The sequence below is a fragment of the Lethenteron reissneri genome, chromosome 53 (genome assembly GCF_015708825.2).
Source record: "Lethenteron reissneri isolate LAM-NWPU_2019-01 chromosome 53, ASM1570882v1, whole genome shotgun sequence".
NCBI classification, from domain to species: domain Eukaryota; kingdom Metazoa; phylum Chordata; class Hyperoartia; order Petromyzontiformes; family Petromyzontidae; genus Lethenteron; species Lethenteron reissneri.
The window spans coordinates 1,780,655-1,802,365 of NC_083831.1; the positions used below are offsets into that span (position 1 = coordinate 1,780,655).

The following is a 21,711-nucleotide window of genomic DNA, read 5'->3' on the forward strand; positions in this document are numbered from 1 at the left end:
CCCAGGACCGGTTGCGAAATTCGCCACTGGCCGTGAACAGGAATCGAACTCGGATAGTCACTGCTACACGGCGCCCCACGATACACAGGCACACCACACACACACGCACCACATACACACACCACGCACGCCACACACGCAACACGCACAGACGGCACACCATTACAGGCACACCACACACACCACGCACACGCCACACACACCACGCACACCACACACACACCAAACCACACACACCACACACACACACACCACGTACACCACGCACACCACACCAAGCACACCACACACCACACACACCACGCGCCCCACGCACACACACACCACACACACAGACCACGTACACCACACACACCACACAGGCACACCACACACACACCACACACACCACACACACCACACACACAGACCACGTACACCACACACACCACACAGGCACCCCACACACACACCACACAGGCCACACACACAGACCACGTACACCACACAGGCACACCACACACACACCACACACACCACACACACCACACACACCACACACACAGACCACGTACACCACACACACCACACAGGCACCCCACACACACACCACACAGGCCACACACACAGACCACGTACACCACACAGGCACACCACACACACACCACACACACCACACACACCACACACACCACACACACAGACCACGTACACCACACACACCACACAGGCACCCCACACACACACCACACAGGCCACACACACAGACCACGTACACCACACACACCACACAGGCACACCACACACACCACACACACGCCACACGGACTCGCTCTCTGCGGCAAAGGTCAAGCCCTAGGCCGGAGAGCCTGCGTCTCGCCTAGTGCCTCAGGCAGGGCCTCTCCGGCTTTGCGTTCCCCGAGCTCCGCTCGCCATCGCCTCTGCTGCGGCCACAGCAGCGTCCCCTGAGCCACCCCGGGTCCCCGTGCCCCCCGCCAGCTCCCCCGTGCCCCCCGCTAGCTCCCCCGTGACCCCCACGTCGCGAACCGCAGACGAACGTGGGCCAGGAGGAGGTGTCAGTGAGCCTCCTTCCCAAATCGCAGCCGCGCTCACCGCTCACCCCTCCTCACCCGCCCGCCATACGAATGTGGAATGTCCCCGACTCTCTCGCCCTCCCTCAGGAGCCCTCCTCTCATCTCCTCGCCGCCGCTCACCGGGTATCCCTCTCTCCTTGTGCTACGTCCTGCTCGCGTGCGCCTCACACAAGCTGCGACCTTCGTCTCTATCAATCGCCAACCCCCCCCCCCACATCACGTGCCAGTTGGTCTCGCCCGTCCCCGTCTGGTCTCCCCCGTCTAGTTGGTCTCGTCCGTTTAGTTGGTCTCCCCCGTTTAGTTGGTCTCGTCCGTCTAGTTGGTCTCCCCCGTCGAGTTGGTCTCGCCCATCCCCGTTTGGTCTCCCCCGTCCCCGTTGGTCTCGCCCGTCCAATGCGTTATTGCGGTACAAGGAGCGGTGGCACACCAGTGGCGGGGTGGTGTGTGAATTAGCCACCTCCCTCTTCAAAGCGCACTGACCTGGGGGGGGGGGTGAAGTATGGTCAAATAACCGCTGATTAAATATGGAGGCCACCATCCAACAGTGGCTTCAAATCTAGGATTGACGGAGAGTTGTAAACTTTTTTTACGCATGTATGGGACCGTCCATAAATGACGTCACGCGATTTTAGGCGATTTTTGAGAGACCCCCCCTCAAATATGATGTCTCAAAGCTCTGCCCCCCCCCCCCAAAAAAAAATAGAAAACATGCTTCAAATCGCTTTAAACTATTGTCATCGTAGTGCGTATTTAATGTGGCGCTGCACTCTGATGTTGTAGGAGAAAACATGTATTAAAAAGTCTATTTAATTAAGTAGAACGCGTTGTCTATATTTATTTAAAGTTGCGCATTTTGATGTGACGTCACATTTCTACCCCCCCCCCCCCTCGTCGTCACACATCGTCACTAATGTCTGACCCCCCCCCCCCCCCCAGGTGCGCGACGTCATTTATGGACGGCCCCTATGATCTTCAACATACCACCTAAACGTAAAACAAGTTCCACTTTGTAGGGGTTATCAACAGGTGTTGTCCGATGGACTGACCACAAGCCATGGGAATGTGGAATTTCCATCAGTGGCTCTGCAGGGCTGTGCACGGGAGATGGGCACTAAGGCCTCAACGTGGTTCGTGTGCGTAGCAGGAGATCTCTGTTGACCTTCGTGTAACATCCAGGTAGGACTCGCATTTCTCGTTGCTTTTGTTTGCTGAGCTCTTGAGTACTTCTTCACACCTGCGCGTGAAACAAAAATCAACTTTTGAACCTGAATATTTATTCATACTGCAGGAGAAATCCGATGAGCTATGAAGCTCTTTTTTAACAGATGTTCATCGTAGTAATGCCAGTTTGATATCGATGTTTGCTCCGACTGGCTTTTGTGAGATATGTTCTGGCAGGAAAACTGAGAATGTATCTCAACGAACCTGGAGGCTAAATTTCGATTTAAAGCTTTCGTGACTGCAGGGATTCATCCTCTTGATTCTTTCGGTAAAGTCACGTAGAAGGGAAGTAAAAAGAAAACATAATAAAATAATTCTCACGACGTTTCGGCCACAACGCAAGCAGCCGTCCTCAGGTGAAGACCAGGTCTGTCGGGGAGACAGCTGTCCTGGTCTTCACCTGAGGACGGCTGCTTGCGTTGTGGCCGAAACGTCGTGAGAATTTTTTTTTTACTTCCCTTCTACGTGACTTTACCGAAAGAACCAAGAAGAGGAACCTGGAGGCTCCGATGAGATGTTCACTTTCCCACTTCTCGAGTTTCTACCCCCAAGACGCCTCGACTAATTGCTCATTCGGAATTGAACAGCACAGATCACAACACATGCGTCTATAGCAATGTCCCCTCAGTGGGAAACGTGTAACACATTCCTGCGGAGGGAGCTGAGGGCGGGCACAAGCTGGCGTGAGTAGGTTAAACGTTGAGTTTTATAAGGGCACCACGGGGTGACCTGCCCCTCCCCACCCAGCACCACCCCTCCCACCCCCCACCCAGCCCCACCCTCCCCACTCAGCCCCTCCCCAACACCTGTGACGATTATCCGAACCGGTCATGGGCCTCCCCTAGGTCGACTCAGCCTCAAACGAGTTCCTGGTGCAGTGTGTAGTAAACATCGCCACGGGGGAAACAAAGGCGGCCGGGCGTGGTGCTGGCCCACCCACCCCCTCGTGTGCCACAGTGCACTTGCCCCTACAGCCTGCTACAGCCTATACGGGGGACCTTTGTCTGTGTACACCGTATAGGTGACAGTAAAGCATCTTGATAGGTATATGAAATTAAACACTTTAGAGGTTCTATTAAAGCTTGAACACATTATTTGGTAATCTGATTTTTTAATTTTAAACTAATTAACTTATTTAATTTAACTAATTAATGTATTGTCAACAGGCACTTCTTTCTAGATTTGAAGCTTTCGTGACTGCAAGGATCCATACTCTTAGGTTCTTTCGGTAAAGTCACGTAGGAAAAAAATATAAAAAATAAAATAAAATAATAAAAATAAATGAAAATAACTAATTTGGTTATTTATTAAAATAATAAAAACAATATTAATAAATGAAAATAACTATCGATTTAAATCTTTCGTGACTGCAGGGATTCATCTTCTTGGTTCTTTCGGTAAAGTCACGTACGTGGTTCGTGACTTTACCGAAAGAACCAAGAAAATGAAAATAACTAATTTAGTTATTTTCATTTATTTTTATTATTATTAATTATACCTACTTGACTTTTAATTATTTTAATTTATTATTATGTTATTTTATAACTAAATTATTTATTTTCATTTATTAATATTATTTTATTATTTTCCCCTTCGTGCCTTTTAATTATTTTCATTTTTTATAATCTTATTTTTTACCTACGTGACTTTTACCGAAAAAACCTCAGAGTAGGCACTTATTGCTCAGCGCGTCTCGGCCACCTCTGCCCGCGCCGCGAAGGACCCCGACTATAAGAGGCTCCGCCCCGCGCGACCGCCTCTCTTCTCGCCGCCATCTTAGGGTGAGGATCGCTCTCGTCTCTCTCTCGCACCTCTTCTCGCATCGTCAACCTCCTCCGCTCGTCGTCACGGCCACCCGCTCTCGGCGATCCTCACCCCCCTCGGCTCACCGCTCTCGTCGTGTTTCCCTCCCCCCGCAGTTCCCTCGGCTATCCCTCCCCGGGCGTGCGGACACGCCACGAGTGGTTTGGAGGCGCGCGCCATCACCATGCAGATCTTCGTGAAGACGCTCACGGGCAAAACCATCACCCTCGAGGTGCCGCGCGACTCTTCCCACCCCCCACCCACCCTTTGCCTGCCCCACACAAACACTCCACGTCCCGGGAACGCAAAGCGGTGTGGGGGGAGGCAGCCGAGGCTGCGACCTCGTGGCGTGCGGCCTAGCTGTAGAGGCGTCACAAATGACGAGCGTGGCGGCTGCCGAGACCTCGCCACGAGTGGATTGTGCGAGGAGGAGGAGGACTGAGGGAGTGTCGATAGCAGAAGTGTGTGAGCAGGAGCCCGTGTCCACCACGTGTGTGTGGGGGGAGGGGGGTGAGTGGAGGCAGTCTCCCATTGCCGCCTTCCGTGTCCCTACCACGGCCACCGCCACGTGGGGCGGTGAGCGGAGGCCCTCAACCATTGCCGCTTTAAGTCGTTCATCCCCCGCCCGCCGCAACTCCCCGCGAATGCGAACCGGGACAGCCACGGAGAGACGGGGGAGCGAGAGAGAGACGTGATGGGCCGTGGCCGTGGTGGTGGTTAGGCGATGTTTGCCTGCGTGTGGTTCCCCAAGTTAATTGCCGCCTCGCATTGCGCACAGACACGAGTGGCGTGTCGTCTACGTGTCGTCTGCGTGTCGTCTACGTGTTATCTACGTGTCGTCTGCGTGTTGTCGTGAGCCATTAGACACCGCGTGTCCCCTCATCCTGCTGGCAGAGTTGCTCTGCAGTGGTCGCTCGTTCACGGCCACACTTGCTGGCGGAGCGGGCCTCCACGAGGGCAGGCCCTGAAGAAGGCCATTGGCCCGAATCGTTGTACTGTTATCGTTTGCCTTATGGATGCGGTGTTAGTGGCGAATACTAATTCACATTTACGTAGCGTCTTTTCATTAAGGATCTCGAAGCACTGTAAAGGACACCGCAGCATAAATATAATTATACACTTCCAGAATCCATATACTAAGTGTATACATAGTTTTTAAGACACATTTTTTAAATGTCCACATACTCGTTAGATCCTTGATATCTCGTGGAAGAGCGTTGTCGTTTTTTTTATAGTACTCTGGAGCGATATTTTGGGCCACTTATCCACGTTGACACGTGTTTGATTAGGCAGGATTACCCACACTTTACCCCACCACGCTCCACCTGCCTATCCACTCGCTGACCTGCTGGTGGACAGGGGAGGGCGAAATATAATAAATGTTCCCCAATTTGGCCGCCTGCACTTGGGATCGAACTGGTGGACCTTGATTTTCTCGCCCTCTTGCGCTGCTTGCTAATCGTTGTACCACGACTTGGTGTGGGGAGAAATTATCAAATACCACGGCGTGGGATATGCATCCTCCTCAAAAGTGTTTTGCCTTTTGGGCCAATAAATAACATTGTTGACACTTAGACATAACTAGCAGATGAATTTACCACCAACAGCGTGGGTGCATGGTGAAAGGCTGCAACATTGTCATCCGGCATTGATGACATCTCCGCTCCTGGCGTGTCTTGTGTTCTGACTGCAGGTTGAACCCTCGGACACTATCGAGAATGTAAAGGCAAAGATTCAAGACAAGAGGGTGCGTCTTGCTATAGTGTCACACACTAAACAACTTTTAAATATTCAATAGAATCTACTCCACTATTCCCAACCAAAACCATAAACTACTCGGTTTCAGCACAAACACTAAATTCGTAACATTCTTTCAAAACAAAAAAATACTTAGAAACGCAATCACATTCACCATAACCTTAGAAAATAACAATTACCAGCCTCGAAACGCAACAGAACACATCAATTCACGCAAGTATCAACACGACGCAGTGCACAACATCATCAACCAGACTAAACCCTCTGACACAACCCCTTCACACTACAGGCCCTTCCAACACCTACCCCGGCAGCGATCACGTGCCTGATAAAGCTCTCTCACTACTGACACAATTCGAAGCTTATTTAAAAAATCAAACGTCATACCACTGATAAAAAGCCATCACTAGACATCAATGATCCAAAGGACTTTATAGATCTATCTCTCACCTACCTTCTGAATCAAAAATTATTGGGAAAAATTGCCATTCAACAAATCACATCACTGCAAACCTTTCTAGTTGCTGCATCAACTACAGCACAGAATCAGCTCTGAGTATACCAGACTATGCACTACGCAACATGGATAACGCCACACACCTACAATCATCCCTATCATCGTTGAACCTGACGGCAGCATTTGACACTGTAGACCAACCATCATCTCATAGACTCGGTACTGACTTTGGCATCAGTCCCTACACGGCTTGCAGATAAGCTAAAGTCTCCACTGCTACACTCGCGTTCAACAATAAAGCATCTTCCCCTTTACAAATTACCTGTGGAGTCTCTCAGAGCTCCACTCTTGGACACCACTTCTCTTCAACCCTTGCATCAGACCGCTCTGCACCTTAATAGCAAACCTCTTGGTCTCCCGACATCGCTCACACACGGATGACGTCAACCTTGTAACTCGCTATCACGCAAGGAGCCACTGACCACAACTCTAAAACGTGTGCTCGCAAACAATTTTTTTAAACCCAAACGTACAAAAAGCAATACTCTTTAACTGTCACCAAACAACGACGAGTTAAGCGTCTATTACAGCAGACCTCTTGGTGATAGAGCCAACGCAGTTAACAGCTTGGGCATCGCTTTGGACACCAGGTTACATTTCTAGAATCACAAAGCTGCACATTACCATCTACACAACATGAAACAGCCCCCCATACATACCTCTCCATTAGGAAGAGAGCTCATACTCGGAATTCGTGACGTCTAGATTATTGCAACTCGCAACTTTTAAGCATAGCTGAAACAACGCCTGCAAGTCATCCAGAATAAGGCCGCGAGACTTAATTTGCAACTTCCCAGGAAGCATCCCACATCACGCAAACTAAAAAAACACACACTGATTAACCAGTCAAAATGCAGAATACGCTTCAAAATAATCTTATTAACATAAATAACAATACACAACCTCCACCTTGTACACAGCACGCAAAACAAGGGAATTCGCTCCACAACACTAACACTACAACCAACAAAACAATGAAAATAAAAATAGGTTTTACCCTTTCTGGCAATAAAACAGGAGTTGTGCAAAGACGTTAAAACACCAAATAGATGCCCTTTGCCATGTCCGCATTACCCACACATACCAGTGGCAAAACATGCAAACAAATATGCTCTGACAATGTATGCATTGTCTTTGAAACTGATTGGCCGACATTAGAGACAGCCTTCTTCACGACCTTGTCTCACCAGTGTCAGACCAGAGGACAACGCCGAAAGGCGAACACAAAGCAATGGGGGTGGACAGACATTTACTTTCAGTGTTCACACCTTTGAAACAACCGCCCCCGAAGCAAATCTACACTTTTAACGCCATCGCTACATTGAAATCACAACTCAAAACGCCTCTGCACTTGTATGCAACTAACTCGCAACCACAACTGCAGTTGAACATGTGGTAGGCTTTGGCGACCAATATCCATAATCGAGGGATTTTTTTGGGTTAGATCTCATAAATATCAATGTCGTTAAACCCGACACAGCCAAATTAGGCAAGGTTTGTCACGTACACAAAACATACCAATTAGTTACTAATTCAGCGCACCGGTTGTGTTGGAGAGTAAACCCCACAACAATTACAATTTGAGGGCAACGTTTCGCCAGTAATTACATCCTGCAACCACAACTTGTTTATATTTTTTTATATTTGTAAATATATATTTGTTTCTCATTGTTTAGACTCTAATGTTATATTGAGTTTTTATCTGATGGCGATTTGAGTGGCAGGATTGTATGCCCGAAAGTGCCACGTATTAAACATTTTATTCACTTTACTTCACACGCACAATCTTATCGGTGCACTGTCACGCACACAGAGAAGATGTAATTGTCAAGGGAATTCACATTGGTGCCCAGTGAAGCTTTTGAGTGGAGGATTGTAAGTGATGCGTTATTCAATCCTTCCAGGCATCCCTCCAGACCAGCAGAGGCTGATCTTTGCAGGCAAACAGCTTGAGGATGGCCGCACGCTGTCCGACTACAACATTCAAAAGGTACGAATCCTGCGCTCGTAAACGAACAGCTTGGTTTGCCACTGCTCGGCGCGCGGAGTTGTCGCGTCTCGGTGTGGAGAGTTAGCGGCGGGCTCACTCCGCTGCCCCCCTGGGCTCTCTCGGTGACAGGAGTCGACGCTGCACCTGGTGCTGAGGCTGCGCGGTGGCGCCAAGAAGCGCAAGAAGAAGTCGTACACGACCCCCAAGAAGAACAAGCACAAGCGTAAGAAGGTCAAGCTCGCCGTGCTCAAGTACTACAAGGTATGGGCGGCGGGACCCCATCGCGTACAAATCCCCCTGCTGCGTCTCCTAGTCATGGGGGGGGGGGGGTGCGACACATTGCGTCTGGGTAGCACAGGAGACGGTGGCCACACTCTGTACCGAGCCAGTTGAGTGCCCCGTGGCGAGATGTTTACTACCTCACCCGGTATACAGGAGGGTCGTGGGTTCGATCCCGACCCTGACTGATGCCTGCTTGATATTTGGAGTTTGGGTGTCTCCGTGGTTGCGTGGATTTTTCTCCGGGTCCACCGGTTTTTCCCTCCCCATTTATAATTGTATTATTTGGCTGCTATAAATTTGCACGTGACGATAAGCCCACTTCATCATCGAGCTATCATTGGTGATAACCAGGTCGCTTCTGAGTAACAGCTATCGTAGCTCAGCGGGATTTTCCTGGTAAAATATACATCGTGAGATGTGCGATGCGGACAATGCGAGTGCACGCTCAGGTTCACGAGCGGACCTTGGGACTGGGTAAGGACAGGCTCGCAAACAGCAATCTTCATTCAGGTCCACTGGCCCCATCCACCATCGGTTCTGGAATCTATGCACTGTGCTGAAGTGAACCGTCCTTTGGATGAGGGATTTTCAAGTTAATGGGGACCCCTCGCGGCTTCCTTCACAAGAGTAGGCCGCTGTGCACAATTGTTGACCCATAACTCAAATTATTAAGTTATCTGCAACTTTGCTCATTGCAGGTGTCGCCTCAGAAATCTCCACTGGCCTCTAGACTGTGGGCCAGCGTAGAAATTGACACCAACCAATACACTCGTCCCATTTTGATTATACGGGCAAGAAGAGTTAATTATTTGATATCCCACTCGTTTTCAAGTGGTCATCAAATAATGTCTGGGCTGGGCTCACCACGACTCCCCCCTCCCTTGGCCTCCACCACCCAAGGCGCTGATTGTAATCGCTGTGCCGCGTGACAGGTGGACGAGAACGGCAAGATCACGCGTCTGCGGCGTGAGTGCCCCTCGGAGGAGTGCGGAGCCGGCGTCTTCATGGCCAACCACTTCAACCGGCAGTACTGCGGAAAGTGCTGCCTCACCTACGTGTTCAACAAACCCGAGGAGAAGTGATGTGCGCGTGTCACCCCTCTTTGTTAAGTGCCGCGATGCTTAATAAAGAAGCCTTGTGAACGGCAGTGCGCCCTCGTGTCTGCGTTGCTCGGTGTGTGTGTGCGGAATGTGTGGTTTTGTAAAACGGTTTCTGGGATTCTTTTTTACTTAACTTTCATGACTGCAGGAATTAAAGTCACGGAGATAGAAAAATAATAAAATGAATAAAAATAAAAACCACTGATGTAGACTGTAGCCTGGTTCTTAATCGGAGTGAGTACTGGCAGTATAATGTACACTGTAGCCTGTTTTTAGTTTGAGTACTGGCAGTCTATAATGCTGACTGTTGCCTGGTTTTTAAGCTGGTGAACATATTGGCAGTCTGATGTAGACTGTAGCAATGGTTATTAACATGAGTGAGCATATTGGAAGTCTATAATGTAGACTTAATCTGGTTCAGTAAAAAAAACACTGTTTTGATCGCAACACAAGCGGTCATCAGGAAACGGGGGTTGGCCTCTGAAGGCAAACTAAAGGTTCGGAGATGGGCTTAGCCCAAGTGTGTCAACAGCATGGGTGGGGCAGCTCATGTTAATGGAGGAGGAAACAACGCCAAGGCAGCGGTCTATACCTAAGGGCCGCCAGGTAATCGTTGCACCTCGCTCCACACACCCATACTGCTGACAGTGGAGGTTGACAAAAAGTCATGACCCAAAAGTGGTTGACATCTTTCCAATTTTTGCTGAGTTCATAACCATCGGTTGAAAATGTCTACATATGGATGGCTTCATGAACGAATCTTTTGTTGATAGCCAGTAAGCTTGCATAGTACCATCGTCTTGGAGAAATACATTTCGTGAGCCAGCCGCATTAAAGTAATGATCAGCCACGGCAGAAGTATTGGTCCTACCGTGTTTCAAATCTAATGCTCACCAACAAGGTCTGAGACGTTGCTTAGTTCCCCCTATTGTAGCTGCTGCAGATACAGCTTAGTTTGTAGACGCCGCGATATTGTCAGGAATATTGTCCACATGGGATCAGATCACTAATTTTATGTACTGTGTTAAATCGGACCTGGATCTTGTGTTCGTGATTTTGGAAATATTTTTGGTTCCCGCTGCTATGTATGGCAAGGTGATGCGTTTGATTGGATCCTCCGATGGCTCTTTTCTCACCGTTGAGGTGATGGCTTTGCGGATTGTCAATATCTGGGATCTCGTCGATTTGTACACTGGTGTGTGGGTGCCAGTGGGCAGTGTAGCAGTTAGCGCGCTGCACCACGAACGTGGCGACCCGAATTGAATTCCCCCTCACGGCCAACACCAGTGAAGATTATCTGAACCGGCCCTGGGCCTCCCCTAGGTCGACTCGGCCTCAAACATTGCCACTGAGGAAACAGGCAGCTGGGCGTGGTGCTGGCCACCTTCCTATTTGCTCGCTAACAGCACTTGCCCCAACAGTTCAGACTGTACGGGGGATCTTTGTCTTTGGTGTCCCCACAAGCACGAATGCATTCAGAGCTTCGTGCAACCCTTGGGTGCCCATGGAAGTGAATAGCCATGGATCCCTCCCAGTGGACTTGGGTGAAATATAGTCGAGGGTAGAACTTTCACCCCCACAGTCCCCAGATTTAAATGTTACATTTAGCCACGTTGAGTCGAGAACCGTCATTTGTGATGTCATTTGTGGCCAGACTGAGAATTTGGTAATAAAAAATGGGTGGACGGCCTGGAGTTTACCCCTTTGCTGCCACCTTGACGCGTGCCCGTGGGAGTTGAGTGCACTGTGCGGAGTGTTGAAGTGCTGGCTGTGGGAGACGGGCGTTGAGCAAGTCCTTGTAACTGCGGCACAGTTGTATATACGTGAAGAGTTTGTGCTCCACCCAACTCTCCAAAACAGCAATTTGTTTGATGATTGGTTTTTTACCTTTCTATCTGGCAACAAAACTGACACCTTTTTTTACGAGGAGTCATGTTTGCATAGACCACAATACCTGCAGTCATAATGCAAACAAAAAAACATAACTGATAATGTATGCACTGTACTTGAAGTTGATTGGTCCACACCCAAGACAGCTTTCCTTCGAGTCTAGTCTCACATGGGTTGGACCAGATGACGCCAAAAGGCGCACAACTCAAAGACAATGCGCCATCAGAGTATGAGAGCTCGGGGTAAGCATTTGCCAGTAAAAAATATAATTGGTTTTTTACCCTTTTATCTGGCAACAAAACTGACAGGAAAGAAAAACACCGTAACTTAACCTGCCCAAAATAGCTGTTAAAACCAACCCTTAAAAAAAACGAGCAACTTTTTTTTTTAATCAAAATAAACTTTTAATAACACGAGTGTAACATCGGACTCTGGAGCGTCCACAGAACGCGATTCTGTCTAAACACTGGCGCGGAGTGAGGGAGGAGGAGTGCATACGTGGAAGGGGGGAGGGGGAACAGGACCATCACACGCAAGTAACACGGCCGAAAGTCCGGCTGGCACACCTTCATATTTTGGCAATCTGTGTTACTGCCGTGCAAAGCTTCACATTTCGTGGAGTGTACTAGGGATGGGACAGATGGAAGGGGGTCAGATTGATGTCTGGGATTCGCCTCTGGAGGGAGATGTCTCCTGCTCCCATTTCCTTTCTCCAGCAATGCCTGGGTTCCTCTTTGCCAGTCACATCCACCGACAATATCCCCCCCCACTACAAACCAGAGGTCGCAAACGGGTTTTGATTCCTTACCCGTACCCGGCCGCACCAGGGTCGCAAACGGGTACCCGTACCCGATACCCGACTACCCGACTACCCGACTACCCGATACCCAGCCGGGTATCGGGTAGGGTACGGGTACCCGATTGCGACCTCTGGGATGAAGCCATGTTGCAGGCGCGGGTGGGTTGATTCTAGGAACTTGAATTGTGAGAAGAGACAAGACGTTGGGAAATGAGTGACAAACGGTTACTCACCAGTGACTCACGGCCTACCCGTACCCGTACACGGCCGCACCAGGGTCGCAAACGGATACCCGTACCCGGCCGGGTACGGGTAGCCGGGTATCGGGTAGGGTACGAGTATCGGGTACCCGAGTGTGACCTCTGCTACAAACGTCCCGGTGCCTTGGCCATGGGTGGATAGTGTTGGGGGGGCAAGACTTTGGTTTGGGCACAGCACCGTGGACGAGGGCTCTGGAGATGCCACTGGCTTCAAGAGGGAGACGACATGGAGGGGATAATGGATGAGCACGGTGGTTGCGACTGGCAAAGACGTCCACACAAATTGATGGGAGCAAGCAGACCTCGTGCAATCATGGGACCTGTGGCTCATGAGGTCACCAACGAGCTTGGGTCATGGGGAAGAGGCACAGCATGCAGCCAAGGGAAGGAAAAGATGGAGCGAGCGAGAGAGACCATCGTAGCCTCATGTCCCATCGGGGAGAAAGAGTAGTGCACAAGAACGCTGCGGCGACATGCGGTCTTCGCGTGACGATGCCGGGGGGAGGGTTCACCCAACGTGTCTGTAGTGTCATCGCATCAAGGGGGGGCACCCCATGTTGGAAGTGGAGAGGGGGGGCAAATTGTTTTCCGAGAGCACTCGCGTATATACGCAATGCATGCACACGTACACAAAGTCACAAACACTGCAAGTTATATACACGTAAATTATACATTGTACACGAAAGAAAAAACGATCGCTATCGCCTTTAAAGACGAGGGCGGAGGGGGGGGGGTGTTAAGTGCTGTTTGCGAGCACCTATAAAGGCTGGCGTGGCGGCGCACGAGGGAGCGGGGTGTGCCCGGCACCATGCCTTCTGTGGTACGTTCCCCGCACCAGGTGTGCCCGTCGAAGGATCGAGTTCACCACTGCACCACAGCCCCCCCCCCACGCGTGCGTGCTACGTGCACACCAAGACACTCGTGTCACGGGGGGGGCGGGGGGGGGGGTGGAACCTGCCCCGTTTGCCCTCCCCTCCCACCTGGATGCTGCATGCTGCGCTAGCACGCAAGCGACGGACGGTGTTTTTTTGTACGTACGGGGGCGCAGACGACGCGGCCCCCATGCTGAGAGAAATTTGCTTCGAGCGACGTGGCGCAACAGTCGAGCGCAGCGTCGCGATTTTGGCAGAGGCCGCGGTCGCCGTGACGACAGCGGCGATGACGACGATGATAGCAACAGACAGGGAGAGGGGTGGCGATTCCCCCCCCCCCCCCACGTGGAGCCCGTGAGCTCCTTAGCGGTCCCGTCGCTCAGTCGGCGTGCAGATGATCCGGCTTGGCCTCGCCCTCGCACTGGTATCAAAGACAAACACAACGATCCCCCGTGGAGCCTTCACAGACTGTTGGAGCAAGTGCTGTTAGTGAGCACCTGCGACAGGCCGGCACGGCACACGAGAGGGTGGGGTGGTCAGCACCACGCCCTTGTCTCCCTAGTTGCGATGTGTACACACCGCATCAGGTACTCATTTGAGGCCGAGTCGACCCAGGGGAGGCCCAGGACCGGTTCAGATAATCGTCACTGGTGTTGGTGGCCGTGAGCGGGAATCGAACCCGGGTCGCCAGGTTCGTAGCGCAGCGTAGCGCTAACCACTACGACACGACCGTGAGCTCCCGCACCACCACCGGCACGCGCGGGAAAAGACCCGGGCCACACGCGCTACGAGGACTCGCTCCAGACGCACGCTTCACATGTAACGTCCCTTTCGTGTGCATCCACTGCTGGATGAGGGCCTCCCACTCCTGCCCCGCCTCCCCCCCACTGCACGTGCCATGTGGCCCGTGGCGGTTTTTAGACCGACGGTCAGCGAGGGTTAAGGGTCAGGAGCGTGTATGGAAGTGGGAGCATAGAATTACAGTACAACGAGGCATTCTGCTGTCTGCATTGCCTCGTTGACGCCTGAACCTGTCTGTGCGTGGTGGTGGTCACATGTCTAGGCACTATGCAGGCTCACACCTGCTTGGCTTCCAAGACAGGTTGAGAGATTGGCTGCGCCATGGTTAATGTGGGTCACAGTGTATGTGGCCACAGAATACAAGCTACGGAATGATGGCGTAAGCATTACTGTGATGGGAATGACCAGACCACATACACACCAATGTACCACGGGTACACGACGAACACACAATTTACCATGCACACACCAACATACCACAGGTACACCACACACACACACACATAAATGTACCACGTGGGTAGACCACGCACACATACCGACGTACCACGAAGACACCACACACACAACAATTTACCATGCACACACACACCAACGTACGACAGATACACCACGCAAACATGGCAATGTCCTGCGGGTACATCCCGCGCACAAATCAACGTACTACGACCACACACACACACACATCAGAGTACCACGGGCACACCACGCACGCGCACAGCAGCTTACCATGGCGAGCTGCCGCCCAATGCTCCCCACCGTGACCCCTCCCGCGAAGAAAATGCATGGCAGCCATGACCTCACAGACAGCAGGTCGTCGGCAGAGAACCTGCACTCGGAGGGGACGGGAGACAGAGACCAACACGGTGAGTCGACCTCTCGGCACCACGGACCGACTCAACGCAGCCGATGAATAAGCTGTGTGCGCCGTCGCGGGTGCAATCTGTTGTCGGTGTGCGTCACGGTGTGCTGCGAGCGCCGCTTCTAGAGCTGAGAGCGCCGCTTCTAGAGCTGCAGAGTGCGTGCAATGCCTGTGCACCGCCGCGCCATCTACGTCTGCCGACTCCGTGCGCCAGCACCAGTTGCTGTCACCGTGCTCCGCGCGACACACACTTTGATTCCGCGCGCGCCAATGCCACCGTCTCTTACTGTGCGAGGCCGCAGCGTAGTAGCAGCTGCGTGAGGAGGGTGGCAGTACAAGCGCAGACGAGGCCCAGGCCGAGGCCTCCCCGCGAGCGGTCGAACGTCCACCAGAGCCCCAGGGAGAGCGCGGCCAGCGTCAGAGACAGCTGCGTCGGGTTCGCAAACTCCAGTTTCTGCGACGAGGGTCAAGGGGGACAAACGCGGCCCTCTCCAGAGGACAAACCGACCCTCAAAACTAACTCGGCGTGAGGAGGCCGGTTGACCAGTTGGCTCAGAGGTCAGAGCTCCGAGCTGTCACCATGCGAGTGCGTGGGTTCAAATTCGGGTTTCAGGCCATCCAACCACAGTGATTGAAGTGTGTTTCTTAATGTGTCGTGAGTTAATGGTCTCAGCTGGGTCACCAATGACTATATAGCGAATTTACAGCTCTGAGAATTACGTATTTGTTTGCCAACGCGACAAACAATACTCTCGCGTGCAGAACGGATGGGAAAATGTTGCCCGTGACTGTGTGGACCTTAGGTCAATGGAAGAGATCTCACAGGTGGCCTCTGTGATATTCGCTTCAGCGGACCATTCTCGAGCATGGAGGGGGATGCACTGCTCTGCGAGAGAGCCGAACGGATGTTTCGATCAGGGGAAGCGACGTCGATGCCACAAAGGGGGAAATCGACAACAACGCTCCCTTGAGACGAACGACTACACCGGAGTAAGAATCAAGCGACGAGGAGGATACGGCACTGGCGTGGTTGATGCCCACAAACACGGCCACGCAGCGCAGCACGCTCGCCCACTCGCGCTCCAGCTTGTGAGGCTCCCCCAGGCAGCTGTCCAAGCATGGGTACAGCAGCCCGATCACCGCTGCGGAGAGCACACAGCACACGCTTAGGTCAAGAACGCGACACGCGGACACGCCAAACGCGCAGGGGTTACGCACGGCGACACGCGCGAGTCACCGCGTAGGCCGCGTGGGGTACGTACCGGCGGCCGTGCCGCACACGGGCGGCACCCACCAGCCGGCCGAGAGGAGGCCGGAGCGCGACGCCGGCGGCTGCAGGAGCAGCTCCATGAGCAGCGCGAGCGTCGCTCCCACCACGAACAGCACGACCGCCCGGCGGACAGCTCCCCGTACAGCGGGTCCCATCAGCATCATCGCTCGGCTTTCTGCAACATCACCACCATTGACAACCACCATCATCATCAACAATCACCATCACCACCACTACCGTGACAACCACCATCTAAAGCTGGTCCATCATTGCTCAGCTGGCTGTGACATCACCATTGCTACCGTCACTGCTGCTACCATCATCTCCACAACCATAATCGCCATGCAAACCGCCGTCCCCCATTATCGCTCGGCTGTTTGGAACATCGCTACCATCACCATCATCAACATCACCATGACCACCACTGCACAGCTATCTGCAAGACCACCACCAACACGAACGCATCAATACAAATACACACCTATATATGAGCTCCATATGTATAGGAGCTCCATATGAACACACAAATACACACAGAGACACCCCATGTAGTCGCACGCACTGTTGGGCCAGATGCTGTTGGCGAGCACTTATTGAGATCAACACGGCGCTCGAGGGGGCGGTGTATTTAAGGCGGAGTCGACCTAGTGGAGGCCCAGATATTTGCCAAAGATGTTAGCCGTGAGCAGCGAAAGAACGTGGCTTGCTAGATTCACAGCAGAGCGCTTGCTAACCACCAACATCACCTACTGCACCGTTCAAAACACTCACTCACACACACCGCCGAGTAAAGTTCACCAGCGAGTCGTGCCACGTACAGACTCGACAAGTGTGAAGAACACGGAACCCGGCCCATATAGCACGACACGTTGACGGTGCTCAACAAAGAGACAAAGATCCCCCGTGTAGCCTGCCACAGGCTATCGGGGCAAGTGCTGTTAGCGAGCGGCACCTATGAAAGGGGTGGGTGGCCAACACCACGCCCGGCCCCCTTTGTCTCCCCAGTGGCGATGTTTAAACGCCGCACCAGGTACTCATTTGAGGCCGAGTCAACCTAGGGGAGGTCCAGGGCCGGTTCAGATAAGCGCCACTGATGATGGCCGTGAGCGGGAATCGAACCCGGGTCGCCCCCTACACAACAGCAGCAACAACAACAACAACCGCCATTCGCCACTAAGTGGCGGGGACGTCACCACGGCGCTTGTGCCAGGCTATGTGCACGTTGAGGCCACAACAACAACAAAAAAGACAAAGATCCCCCGTATAGCCTTAACAGACTGTAGGGGCAAGTGCTGTTAGCGAGCACCTATAAAAGCCGGAGCGGTACACGAGGGGGTGGGTGGCCAGCTACCACGCCCGTCCGCCTTTGTCTCCCTCGTGGCGAAGTTTACTACACACCGCACCAGGTAATTATTTGAGGCTCAGTGGACTTAGGGGAGGGCCCTGAACCGGTTCGTAGCTAACCGCTACTACACTACCGCTACCCACACGCCAGCACACACACACACGTGTATACACCAGCACACACATCACACACGTGTACACACCAGCACACACACCCAACCACACGTGTACACACCAGCACACACACACACCACCATACGTATACACACACACGCGCACACACGCGCACACACACACACATCACCACACGTGTACACACCAACACACACACACATCACCACACGTATACACACACACGCGCACACACGCGCACACACACACATCACCACACGTGTACACACCAACACACACACACATCACCACACGTGTACACACAAGCACACACACACATATCACCACACGTGCATACACCACCAGCACACACACACACACATCACCACACACACACACACGTGTACACACGTGTACACACCACCACACACACACACCACCACCACACACACACACCACCACCACACACACACACACCACCACACGTGTACACACCAGCACACACATCACCACACACACACACAAGTGTACACACTAGCACACCCATCACCACACACACACACAAGTGTACACCCTAGCACACACACACACAAGTGTACACACTAGCACACCCATCACCACACGTGCACTCACCTCGTCGACTCGCCGTTGTTGTGGCCGGGATTCAATGCGGCGGCGGGGGGGGGTCACGTGCCGCGTTGCCTTTTACCGCGCGCGCGCAACTTCCGGGAGGCGAGCGCGCGCTGTCTGGTGAGGCGGCGCGGGCCAATGGGAGCGCGCCGAGCCGAGGGCCTGACCGTGACGTCACATGAGCCCAGCCGATCAGCTGATCAGCCCTGGCGGCCGCCTCGTGGTGACCCCGGCTCGCGGGTGGCGGGCGGGGCGGGGCGGGGCGAGGGGGGGCGGAGTTATGGGCGGGGCGAACGGAGAAATGGGCGGGGCGAACGCAACGTGGGCGGGGCGAACGCAATGTGGGCGGGGCGAACGTAAGGGGGCGGGGCAAACGTAGGGGGGGCGTGCCTGGTACATCCCTGCCACCCAGAATCAGAATCAATGTTGATTTGAAGTTTTCGTGACTGCAGGAATCCATATACTCTTTGGTTCTTTCGGTAAAACGTTATTGATACTGCAGCATAAATCCGATGAGCGATGAAGCTCTTTTGTCACAGATGTCCAGCATATACGTGCACGGGCGAAGGACGTTTCAACAACAAACACAGTTACAAAAACACGATCGGAGTGCAAAGTACAAGAAAGTTAAACAAGTCACCCAAACACACACCCACAAAAACAACACGAAACCACCCCCACCCGGCCTGGCCACAACTGATAGCTCGACAAAATGGCTTATCGATTGGACATTTCCGCCGCCTATAGCAATACCAATACCCGCCATTCGCCACTCAGTGGCGGTGACGTCACCCACGGAGCCCGTGCCAGGCTAGGTGCACTTTGAGGCCACGTTAGGTGTCGAAGGCTCGCTGCTGGCAAGAGGTCACGGGACAGACCCAGACACCATGAGTTGACTGCTGTGCCAGGCTCGGTGCAGGAGGAGGAGGTCACGGGACAGGCCCAGACACCATGGGTTGACTGCTGTGCCAGGCTAGGTGCAGGAGGAGGAGGTCACGGGACAGACCCAGACACCATGAGTTTACTGCTGTGCCAGGCTCGGTGCAGGAGGAAGAGGTCACGGGACAGACCCAGACACCATGAGTTGACTGCTGTGCCAGGCTCGGTGCAGGAGGAGGAGGTCACGGGACAGGCCCAGACACCATGGGTTGACTGTTGTGCCAGGCTCGGTGCAGGAGGAGGAGGTCACGGGACAGACCCAGACACCATGGGTTGACTGTTGTGCCAGGCTCGGTGCAGGAGGAGGAGGTCACGGGACAGACCCAGACACCATGGGTTGACTGTTGTGCCAGGCTCGGTGCAGGAGGAGGAGGTCACGGGACAGACCCAGACACCATGAGTTGACTGCTGTGCCAGGCTCGGTGCAGGAGGAGGAGGTCACGGGACAGGCCCAGACACCATGGGTTGACTGCTGTGCCAGGCTAGGTGCAGGAGGAGGAGGTCACGGGACAGACCCAGACACCATGAGTTTACTGCTGTGCCAGGCTCGGTGCAGGAGGAAGAGGTCACGGGACAGACCCAGACACCATGGGTTGACTGTTGTGCCAGGCTCGGTGCAGGAGGAGGAGGTCACGGGACAGACCCAGACACCATGAGTTGACTGCTGTGCCAGGCTCGGTGCAGGAGGAGGAGGTCACGGGACAGGCCCAGACACCATGGGTTGACTGCTGTGCCAGGCTAGGTGCAGGAGGAGGAGGTCACGGGACAGACCCAGACACCATGAGTTGACTGCTGTGCCAGGCTCGGTGCAGGAGGAGGAGGTCACGGGACAGACCCAGACACCATGGGTTGACTGTTGTGCCAGGCAAGGTGCAGGAGGAAGAGGTCACGGGACAGGCCCAGACACCATGGGTTGACTGTTGTGCCAGGCTAGGTGCAGGAGGAGGACGTCACAGGACAGACCCAGGTGCCATGAGCGGACTGATATACCAGGCTCGGTGTAAGAGGAGGAGGTCACGGGACAGACCTAGACACCATGGGTTGAATGCTGTGCCAGGCTCGGTGCAGGAGGTGGAGGTCACGGGACAGACCCAGACACCATGAGTTGACTGATATGCCAGGCTCGGTGTAGGAGTAGGTCATGGGACAGACCCAGGTGGTGCCATGGGTTGACTGCTGTGCCAGGCTCGGTGCAGGAGGAGGAGGTCAAGGGACAGACCCAGCAGATGGATTGACTGAGGCGACTGGCAGATGCACCAGCTGTAACCCCCTTGCTGTGCCAACTTGCTGCATTTAGTCGCCCGACGCTCCGCTCGTTGTTGTGAGCGTCGTTCCTTTGCCCTCCGTTGTCGTTAGATGTGACGACTGCCTCCAACTTGCCCAGTCGCAGCGTCCTTCACGAGCCTCCCCGACAGAGGCGATATCCCGACACACACACACGCCATAGCCGTTTGACTGTCTATCCATGTCTATGATGGCAAAAAATGTGTTCAGGAACTCACTAGCCAATGTCGAGAGGTCTGTCTGCTAGCCACCACGAGCGGGGCTTCAGCGCAGCGAGAGTTCGTGTCGTTTTGCTGCGCTGTTCCTCCTCCACGGAAGAGATCACAAACTCCCCGTGGGTTTACCCACATTGACACAGGTGTGCTACCGTACTGCGGCTTGCATCGTTCAATGGATCTCGTTCTATCAATCAATCAAACTTTATTTCTATAGCACTATTCGTGCAGAAAATGCAATACATAGTGCTTTAAAGGCATCAACAATAAAAGTGACATTTTCGGCAAAATAAAATCACGTAACAAATTTCTAGCAAGGACGTAACAAAAATAACACATTAAGGAAATCCTAATCAAAAGCAAGTTTCACAAAGTAAGTTTTTAGATTTATTTTAAAAGTGCCTAATGATTCTGAAGCCCTCAGATCCCCTGGCAAGCTGTTTCACAGGCGAGGACCCTATACACTGAAAGCCGCTTCTCCCTAGGTTTTGGCCTGGCCTTTGGAACAACTAAAATGCCAGTACCAGAGGATCTGACGGGTCTGTGTGTATCCGCTGTGCATACCTCTCAACCCCTTACCAGTGCCCTACCTTATTACAGACCAATTCAGACCTTATTGGTCACCCCGTGCCCCTTATACATCTCAACGTTCATCCTACGAAGTCCCATCACAAGGGAGAAACACGAACA

General features: G+C 52.9%; 2 protein-coding genes across 3 annotated transcripts; one reads left to right on the forward strand and one right to left on the reverse strand.

The window, feature by feature from the left end:
- The first annotated feature begins 4,028 nt into the window (after positions 1 to 4,028).
- On the forward strand, positions 4,029 to 9,791 carry RPS27A (ribosomal protein S27a). The gene is made up of 6 exons (XM_061573854.1): positions 4,029 to 4,075; positions 4,214 to 4,329; positions 5,791 to 5,848; positions 8,253 to 8,362; positions 8,492 to 8,623; positions 9,577 to 9,791. Exons 2-6 carry the CDS (start codon positions 4,282 to 4,284, stop codon positions 9,724 to 9,726), a joined length of 498 nt encoding a protein of 165 aa, XP_061429838.1. The 5' UTR covers positions 4,029 to 4,075; positions 4,214 to 4,281; the 3' UTR covers positions 9,727 to 9,791.
- Positions 9,792 to 12,023: 2,232 nt separating this feature from the next.
- Positions 12,024 to 18,690, reverse strand: LOC133356342 (insulin-induced gene 1 protein-like). Of its 2 annotated transcripts, none has more exons than XM_061573815.1 (6): positions 18,587 to 18,690; positions 16,491 to 16,673; positions 16,246 to 16,370; positions 15,516 to 15,682; positions 15,096 to 15,195; positions 12,024 to 13,986 (listed from the first exon to the last, which is right to left on the reverse strand). In XM_061573815.1, the coding sequence occupies exons 2-6, from the start codon at positions 16,660 to 16,662 to the stop codon at positions 13,945 to 13,947; spliced, it is 606 nt and encodes a 201-aa protein (XP_061429799.1). In that variant the 5' UTR covers positions 16,663 to 16,673; positions 18,587 to 18,690; the 3' UTR covers positions 12,024 to 13,944. The 2 variants fall into 2 exon arrangements, with proteins under 2 accessions (XP_061429799.1, XP_061429798.1); XM_061573814.1 differs by lacking the exon at positions 18,587 to 18,690 and adding an exon at positions 17,805 to 17,994.
- Between the last annotated feature and the right edge of the window lie 3,021 nt (positions 18,691 to 21,711).

Bases quoted from the DNA above. Each gene is read 5' to 3' on its own strand.
- RPS27A (XM_061573854.1), top strand. From the start codon at position 4,282: ATGCAGATCTTCGTGAAGACGCTCACGGGCAAAACCATCACCCTCGAG. The intron at 4,330-5,790 runs GTGCCGCGCGAC...TTCTGACTGCAG, and splicing joins GCAAAACCATCACCCTCGAG to GTTGAACCCTCGGACACTAT. The intron at 5,849-8,252 runs GTCTTGCTATAG...GAGGATTGTAAG, and splicing joins GATTCAAGACAAGAGGGTGC to TGATGCGTTATTCAATCCTT.
- LOC133356342 (XM_061573815.1), bottom strand. From the start codon at position 16,662: ATGATGCTGATGGGACCCGCTGTACGGGGAGCTGTCCGCCGGGCGGTC. The intron at 15,683-16,245 runs GTATCCTCCTCG...CCCTCGTCGCAG, and splicing joins GCATCAACCACGCCAGTGCC to AAACTGGAGTTTGCGAACCC. The intron at 15,196-15,515 runs GTAAGAGACGGT...CTCCGAGTGCAG, and splicing joins CTACGCTGCGGCCTCGCACA to GTTCTCTGCCGACGACCTGC.